Source organism: Malania oleifera, unplaced genomic scaffold (genome assembly GCF_029873635.1).
Source record: "Malania oleifera isolate guangnan ecotype guangnan unplaced genomic scaffold, ASM2987363v1 ctg843, whole genome shotgun sequence".
Taxonomy (NCBI): Eukaryota; Viridiplantae; Streptophyta; class Magnoliopsida; order Santalales; family Ximeniaceae; genus Malania; species Malania oleifera.
The window spans coordinates 216,027-225,015 of record NW_026652162.1 but is presented as its reverse complement, the minus strand read 5'-3'; the positions used below and the strand labels follow the sequence as shown (position 1 = coordinate 225,015).

At 31.0% G+C, this 8,989-nt stretch overlaps 1 protein-coding gene across 1 annotated transcript; it reads left to right on the top strand.

The window, feature by feature from the left end:
- The first annotated feature begins 1,444 nt into the window (after window positions 1-1,444).
- On the top strand, window positions 1,445-8,979 carry LOC131147243 (uncharacterized). Its single transcript, XM_058097005.1, has 7 exons — window positions 1,445-1,605; window positions 1,987-2,083; window positions 2,568-2,706; window positions 4,228-4,298; window positions 4,523-4,603; window positions 4,708-4,763; window positions 8,892-8,979. The coding sequence occupies exons 1-7, from the start codon at window positions 1,445-1,447 to the stop codon at window positions 8,977-8,979; spliced, it is 693 nt and encodes a 230-aa protein (XP_057952988.1).
- Window positions 8,980-8,989: the final 10 nt, after the last annotated feature.

Below are 8,989 nucleotides of genomic sequence, written 5' to 3'. Positions count from 1 at the left end.
TACTAAAACCCTAAGTGGTTGTTTGGTATCATTGCAGCAAATTATAGAAAGAGAAATCAGAAACGAAAACCAAAAATCAGAAACAAAAACTAAAAATTAGAAATCAACAACCTGTATGATTAATATTTATAAAATTAAATTAAATTAATTAAAAAAAATGGGGACAAAAGACACTCATACCCTTGAGGTTTGGTAAAAAGACAGAGATTTCCCTTGAGGTTTTAAAAATACCTCAGGCCTTCCCTGAGGTTTTAAAAATGTTATATACCTCCCTTGAGGTTTGCCAAAAAAAACGCAAACCTCCCCTAAAAAACTTGTCTTTTAACAAAATACAAAGGAACATTTTTGTCTTTTAGGTAAACCTCAAGGGAGGTTCCTGAAATTCTTGAAATCTTAGGAAAAATCTCTAGAATTTTTGAATCCTCAGGGGAGGTTATTATCCTTTTATCAAACCTCAAGGAAGGTCAATGTCTTTTGTGCTTAAAAAATTGCTCATTTTCGTCTTTAAATTTAAATAATAATATGATATTATAAAAATATAAATAAAATAATAAAATTGCAAAATAATACACATTAAAAAATAAAATAATAAAAATTAATATTATTTTACTTAATTGTTATACTTTCAAAATTTAATTTAAAATACAATTTTATTTGACATGACAATTGGAAAATGGTAAAAATATTTTGTAATTGATTTTATTATTATTATTTTGAAATTTTATGTATGTTTTTATTTTAATTATGTTTAAATTCATTTGATCATTATTATTTTTATTTTATTTTAAAGTGTATAAAATGGATGATTTAATTCAAAAGAACTATTTTTGGATATTAAAATTTTTGACTACGGTTTCCAAAACAATTGAAAACCATAAAATATGGTTTTTAGCTTTTTTGTAAAAATCTGAAAACGGACAGCACAAATTGAAGACTGACAACATAAAACAAAGGTGTTTTTATAATTTGTTTCTTCACTGTGCAGTAATAGGAACAGAAAATAGAAAATAACTACAATATCACATGCCCTATAAAATTAATGCCCAATTTTGAAAATTGATCTTTGTAAGATCAATGAATTACAACTATGATCCATTGCCAAAATACACCTGAATGCAAAACTTGTTTAAACTGACAATTTATTGGTATAATGTTCTAATAGCTGCCATGGATGTCTTTTGTCTAGACCCGAACGGGAATTCCTTGCTGTTGAAAACCCCATAACTTCAGCCTTTGGCTCCCAAAAGAGGAGGATTTTTGTCTAGCCATGTTATAGATATGCCATCAATGGTTAAGAAGGTGCACTGTGATGCTTAACAATCTTTATGCTATCAATGATTACATATTTATGCAGCATGTTCTCTTCATCTGAAATGAATTAACCTTGCTATAATTTAAGGCTTAACTTAAAAATGTTATAGAGGATTGCTTTAGTGGATCTTACATGCGTTTTGCAGAGGAAGCTGTTGATCTGCAAAAGCAGTCGGAAAAAGTCAGAAACAACATGGTGTCTTCTCCTGGGCTCAATGCATCAGATGAAACTATTGTAGCTGCAGCAGATGCCGAGCCAGTAAGTGACCTTTCTGATCAGGTGGCGACGGCCATGTCAGCTAAACCTAAATAAAGGTAGTTCAGGATTTCTTTGCTTTCCATGTCTTGTCAAGTTCCGCAGCTTGAGTGCTTCCATTTATGATATATCCTTTAGTTTCATGAATTTTATTTAGTGTGCGCGTTTATGCTGACATTGCCTGTTTAGCTTGTCATTGAGATGGATGTAGTATGTTACTAGCCTTTGTTTAATTCGCAGGGTTACTGGTGGAAAATTATTGATGCAGGCATGAATACTATCAAAAGGCTGAGGAAGTTGTTGTAACTCTATTTGCAAAGGGCGTACCAGCTAGCGACGTTACCGTTGAATTTGGTGAACAAATAGTCAGTATAATATGCTTTTTATCTCTGTACTGTTTTTGCATTTTTGGTTTTAAGGTTATATTTGGCAGAAGTAGGTGAGCTTACTGGGGGTTACCTCTCCCCACCATCCTACACGGGTGCTGCCCCTCTAATTTCTTCTATCTGCTCTGCTGTTGAGTGTTGGCATTGATGTTCCGGGTGAGAATCCGTAGCATTTTCAGCCTCGATTATTTGGAAAGGTGATGTGAACTTCATATTGATTGGAAACTCCATTTGTTTAGAACCTGTGTTTATGCTCGTCTGGTAGGGGTATTAATTGGCTTCAAATTGCTCATTCGTTGGTATGGTTGTAATCTTTATTTGATATCTTCTATTTTGTGCAAAATTTTGTATAAAATAGTCATTTTTTTAATATGGGTAGCATATTTTTCGCAAGTAACTGATAGAAACCATTGGGTATCATTTTCCTTCATTCTCAAGAGGAATTTATTTTTATTTTACATCATTATCTGTTTTAAATATTTGGTTAAACAAGTGAAATATGAAATTGTATGTGCTTTGAAGTAGTTGACTTGACATCTTGCTGTAGTGCTGCAGGCAACCTAGTTCATGCCACTCGGATGTTAATACTATTTTTCATTGTTTTTGCCAAACAGATAATACCTGCAAAGTGCAGATATGATGTCTCGTTTACCAAAGTTGAAATTCGTATCACAAAAGCTGAGGCAATTAACTGGACGTCTCTTGAATTCTGCAAAGAAAATTCAGTTACAGAGAGGATAAATGTGGCATCAGGTAGGTTCATTTGTGAAATAGAAAATTGTAAATACATGTTTATACGAATGGAATGCCCTGATATGAGTTAATCCCTACAATTCTTGATACTAGTCCTTTCTAAAATAATTGACAGCTGCATCTTAGATGTTGAAAACAATTTTAACTTTGTAATGTTACAAACTTATCATGCCATGATTTACTTAATGAAGTCAAGTTAGTATTTTTGAATGGCTAAAAGGTAGCTTACCGTTTATATTTTATTTTTATATAATTTTCTTAATTTTTATTTAGTTTAAAAAATGTGTAATTCCTTCACATATTTTTGTCAAAATAATAAAATTCTCAAAATCTTATGCGTCACAGCCTTAATGCTTACACCTTGCTCATAAGGGCTAAAGCTCAACACCTTTGACCTTTAAAATATTGTTGTATACAACTGAAGTACCCATATCCATATATTCCCATAGATAAAGACCATGATTCTCCCACCTTCTTCTTGGCATAGAGGATATGATGCAAGCATCAAATCAGACTGATGAGCTGCACAATGGGACTAAATTAAATTCTTTCTGCCTCTTCCAATATCCTACTGTCGCTATAGAAGCAGCGGCATTATAGATTCCCACTACCATGTTCTTCTTCAATCTCCTTTATCATGCCATTGAGCAACTCAAATCAATTCTGAAGTATCAACATATCACTTATGGAAATTAGCTGTGCCACTTGAAACTTCAAACAAAATTTCTGAGTGATTTCCTTTTGCCCTTGGTCCACTTGTCAGACATTAATGTGCAGCTCGTTTTTCCTTTTTTTTTTTTTTTTTTAATATTTTAATTTGAATGAACAAGAGTTATATGAGATCAACTCCTCTCTTCAAATGAGACATCCTTTGCTTCATGATAAGGAGGCTTCAGGCACCTACTATATCTGCTTGGAGGCTTTAAAATCTGGATAACTAAGGGAATGTTGACCAAATTAAATGGTAGAGCATGGCCACAGATGCTATCAATTGATGTCTTTTAGTTTTGGTTCTCTGCATTACCATTTCATCTATAGTTGTTTGTCCTTCTTTGTAAGAAAGATGTCCATTGTTCCAATTTTGGGCCCACATGTTACATATCACCGTCGTTATTGGTTTTCATGATTCTAAAACTTATGTACATCGATGTTTCCATTTCTGGAACTTTTACCATTTTTTGCAGCAAGATGATTTTTCATTCAAATTATACCACCCCAATGTTTTTTTGACCTAGTAATTATTGTCCTCTGAACCTATTCCCACCCTTATTAGCATTAGCATGCTTATAATGATCCGTTATCTTCCCCCTGCACCCCTTGAAGAAACACAAGTAGAGCCAAAATTGACTAAAGAGATGCACAGCTTGAATTGTGAAACATGCAATTCTAAGTTTTTGACAACCTTGAACCCCAATTCTCTACATCTATGTGTGCACATAAGTGTCGTTTCTCATAATAGATGAATATAAAAATTTCAAGGATGAAATACGTTTGTGAGACATATTGGGACAAATTGATTAGATTTGGTGGCCTGGACATTTTATAAACATATTGAGCATATATTAGAAGGGGAGTTTAGGCGCAACGGTAAGGTTGTCGCCGTGTGACCTGGAGGTCACGGGTTCGAGGCGTGGAAACAGCCTCTCGCGAAAATGCAAGGTAAGACTGCGTACTATACACCCATTGTGGTCTGCCCCTTCCCCGGACCCTGCATACGTGGGAGCTTTGTGCACCGGGCTACCTTTTATTTTATTTTATTGAGCATATATTCTTTGTACTGAATGCTTTATTGATTATTTCTCTGATGGATTTTAAGGGCACCAATCGACCTGCATATCCAACCTCAAAACTAAGATCAGTAGATTGGGACAAGTTGGAAGCTCAAGTGAAGAAGGAGGTTTGCCTGCAACTTAAAAAAGCTTTGCTATTACCCTTTCTTCCATACTTATTACCCGTGTAGAAAGGCTGAGCCATGATATTCTGGTGGTTTTGAATTTCCAGGAGAAAGATGAAAAGTTAGACGGTGATGCTGCTTTGAACAAATTTTTCCGTGACATGTATCTACTTTTTTGGTTTGGATTATGAGTTGTGCTTCACTAAACAAAACTTCCTTATATATGAAATTTATACTGTGTTATGTGAAGGTGCTCGTGTGTGAATTACTGCGTTATGTGATCCAGAGATTGGCTTGTGAGTTTAGGCTCCTTGAGAAAAATCCAGTTAGTGCAATTTTTTAGGATTAATGTTGATGACACTGGCTTCCTCAATAAGATGCATGAGTTTTAATGCCCTATGTTTGGTAGGAGGGAAGTGGAAGAGAAGGGTGCAGGGATGAAGAATTTCTTGGTTCAAAAGCATTTATTGTCTCGTTTTTTATACGATGCGGTAATATTGGGCTTATTTAAGTAATAGATAACACTTAATTTGTTTAATAAAAGATAAATTTAAGTCATTTTCTATCTAAAATATAATTTTGAAAACTCAAAATGTAAAAAGGAGCCTTCTTTGGAGAAATGCTTAATTAGATTTGATTCCATCTTATGGTCTTAGATTTTTTGTTTGGTTTGGGAAATGTTATTTATAAGATTTAAATAATTATTGTATATTTTTATTACCAATTATAAAAACTCACAATTGTATACATTTTTAATTATTTTTTGTTTTAAATTATCTTTCAGTACATGTTATATGTATTTTCAAATAGTAATGAATGCATATAAATAAGAATAAATGTCTAAAATTATATCTATGAATTTATATTTCCTTGCAGACAAACTTTTGGCTGTCATTTTCAAATATTTTCATTATTTTTCTCTGAAAAATAAAAATTAATAAATTGATGTTAAATTAAATTCTAAAAATATCTCTATATGCACATAGCACATGGCTGAAGCTTTGTATTATATAAAAGAAGAAAATTAGGTGGCAAATGGATGGTAATGAAAAAATTATTAATGCCCTTATGAGAAATTTCAATAGTTAAGTAAAGAATTATTGACTTTAAATGAGGGGCGAAAAATGGATAGAATAAGATATGGATTGTCTTTTATCCTGCAACTTTGGAATTGTAAGACTTTTGATAAAAAAATAAAAAAAATAAATTTATAATTTACAAAATATAAGAAATGATTTTGTCTAGATATTAACATAAGAATTTTCATTTTTGTTTCATTGCATATTAGAAATAATATGTATTTTTTAATGAGTAATGGACATTTTATGAGCTAGACGCTACTTGATAGTTAAGTTAGTGTAATGATTTTTTTTTTTCTTTTTTGTTATTTAAAAGTGAAAGACCATAAGGCTTATGGTTGCCATAGAAACGAGTAAAGTGGCTGTTTGAATTTGAGATCTTAGTGGAATTATGTGTTAGAGTTGTTGAATATCGACTATGCATAAATGGAGGATTCTTATACGGTTAGTTTGGATCAAACTTTTTATGTGGGGAAAGAAAAGAAAAGAAAAATAAGGAGGAAACTTACTTTTCCTTATATTTTCTTTCTTCATTAAATACTACTAAAAATGAAAGTTTGTTTTAATATGTCTAAAAAATTTAAAAATAAAATAAAATATTATTGATATGTAAAAATAAATTTTTGTTTAAAAATTTGATATCTTTTTAATTTTTTTCTCATTTTCCTCGATAACCAAGCATGAAAATGAGGATTCCTTTTTATTTATTTATTTTTTTCCTTTCCATAATATTTTATGAGTTCCAAATGGGGCCATACTGCATCATTCATTAGTATTTGTTCACTAACATATTCGAAGATAGTGAAGTATGAATCTTTCTCATTATAGCTCAGTTGTCTTCACCATTAATTCAAATATCATGTTATTGAAATAATTGACAAACTTAAGCTTGTATGCATTATAATTTTTCAGATATTAAATTACAACTGGTACAATTTAAATAATTTCTATTCAGTAACAATATTAGCTCAATCTACTATTCAAAGAACTCAAATTATAAAAAAATATTAACAGTTATGTTTAGAGAATAAGAATTTCGACCTTAAATTTAAATTTTTATGAATTTTAAAAATACAATGCACAATTATATCAAAAATTAAACAAAGAATTGAAATTCAAGCTTACATAAATATGTATTTAGATTGGTTCTTAGAAGGTTGTTATGTGTAACAAAAAAACTACTTATGTCATCACTTTAATTTTGCCTTTATGAACTTAGCTTTAGGCCTTTCAAAGCTCAATTTTTCAAACAAAGTAGAAAAAACCTAGATTTTTCAGAATTGACATGTAGAGTCCATGTTTGGAGGACAAGCACATGGTACCTGAAAATGTCTAGCACCTCTATTTTATGATTGGTTGGTAAGATGAAATATAATGAAATAAAATAAATCATGTATAAAGAAGGTAGAAGTTTTTTTTTTTTTCGATAACATAGAAGAGTTTTTAAAATGTAGTATCATTTATTCAACAAAAGACCATTCATGTTCAAGTGAATATAATTTTAACCAATGTGAAATAAGATAAGAGTAAATATTCTCGTGATGAGATTTGAAAATAGTTATTCAATACCTATTTCATGATAGTTGGAACAAATCATCCGACGCACAAGATGCTGCATAGTATGCACTCTTTTAAGATGTTCACAAAATTAATGTGTTTTAATTTTTAATGTTATACTTTAAATTATAATTTCTTATATTTTGAGATTTTACAAAGTTTAAAAAATAATCATAAAGAGAGATTCGATACCACGACACCATCTTTCTTTACCTTTTTGCTTGTAAAAAGAAAAATTAAGAAATAAAAGTAAAAGATAAGAGGTGCCATCATTTACTAAAAATAAATAAATAAAATATTAATTAATTATCCTACCAAATAATTCCTGTCCAAAAGCGACACTGCCACGGGCATAATTGTAAGGTACAATTTCCTCACTGCATCACCCAGGTCATGAGTACCAAGTTGACACCGTCCAGTCAGCATTGCCTCTATATTCTCCTCACATCGTTAGAGCTTTATTACAGAGAAGTGGTGCGGATAAGTATTTGACATCCGCAACTAGTTTTTGAGTTTTAGTCCTATGAAAAATTTAAGGAGAATAATAAATTTCTGCCAAGAAATATTAAAGAAATATTAGACTCCAAAAAAGTAGGTAACTACATACCCTGTATTTAGGAGCATAGACTTTGGACCTCAAATTTATATTTTGTGTGGATTTGCAAAAAACTTAGAATAAAATTATACTAAAAGTATTTATAAAATTGACACAAATTCTTATTTCCAAATGCTATCTAATTTTGCCAATGACTCATTTAAAGTGAAAAGACACCATTCCTTCTAATTGTCTAAATAATTTGTTAATGTTACATATTTTATAAGATATTAATGACAAAAAATGAATAGTTAGATATAATGGGTTTTGAATTGAAATTTGTATGTATTATGTTCTACTTTTATTTTTATTTTTTAGGTTTATATATGTTGACTGCTACCGCTTTTCAATTTAGGTTAAGATATTTGAAAAGGAATTAAGCAAACATGATGATCCGTCCATGAATTTATGAAAATTAATTAAAAAGTACAAATGTCAATCACATCTAAAAAGCATATGTGTGCCCACCTAGTCTGGTGTTGCTAATGGCTTGGTGACACACAATAGTCTTATTGATAGATGTAATAGTCAAACATACAATAAATAAATCTATGATGTCATCTTTTTAGTAGTATGTGGAGTTATAATTTATATGATGAGAAATTTTAAAAATTGCAAAAGTAGTATTATATATTAACGAAAAATCTAACTTTCTTGATAGCTCTCACTTATGACAGAAGAAAACCGTAGTTATAAATATGTCACAAGGGAATTACAAATAACTAACAAACCGGCACCAAAACCAAAACAAGTCTAACAAAACCTGTATCAATAACCAACTAAAACAACCTAAACATTTACATACAATTATGAGCTAAACATTTACATACAATTACCTGAAAAATAACACCTACACAACTTATATTTCAACTCATCCAAAAATTGAGAAAGGTCAATCTCCAAGCCTTGTTCAACATTAAAGGACCCAAAACAGCCCAAAAACCCACAGCAAACCCGAACGGCATGCCCAAATAGAACCACCTCATATCAATCCATCCATCTCCTTCATTGTCGCTATTTGGTTTTGAAACTAGAGGCATTTCATTTTTTTTGCATTCAGCAAGTGGTGGACCACAGAGGTCATGGTTGCTAGTGAAACTAAGCGGACTGAAGCTTTGGATCTAGGTGCCCAATGGAATTCTACCTAAGAAGTTGTTG

Coding starts and splice junctions, on each gene's coding strand:
- LOC131147243 (XM_058097005.1), top strand. CDS start 1,445: ATGCGTTTTGCAGAGGAAGCTGTTGATCTGCAAAAGCAGTCGGAAAAA. Junction 1,606..1,986: donor GATCAGGTGGCGACGGCCAT/GTCAGCTAAACC, acceptor TTTGGTTTTAAG/GTTATATTTGGCAGAAGTAG. Junction 2,084..2,567: donor TTTCTTCTATCTGCTCTGCT/GTTGAGTGTTGG, acceptor TTTGCCAAACAG/ATAATACCTGCAAAGTGCAG.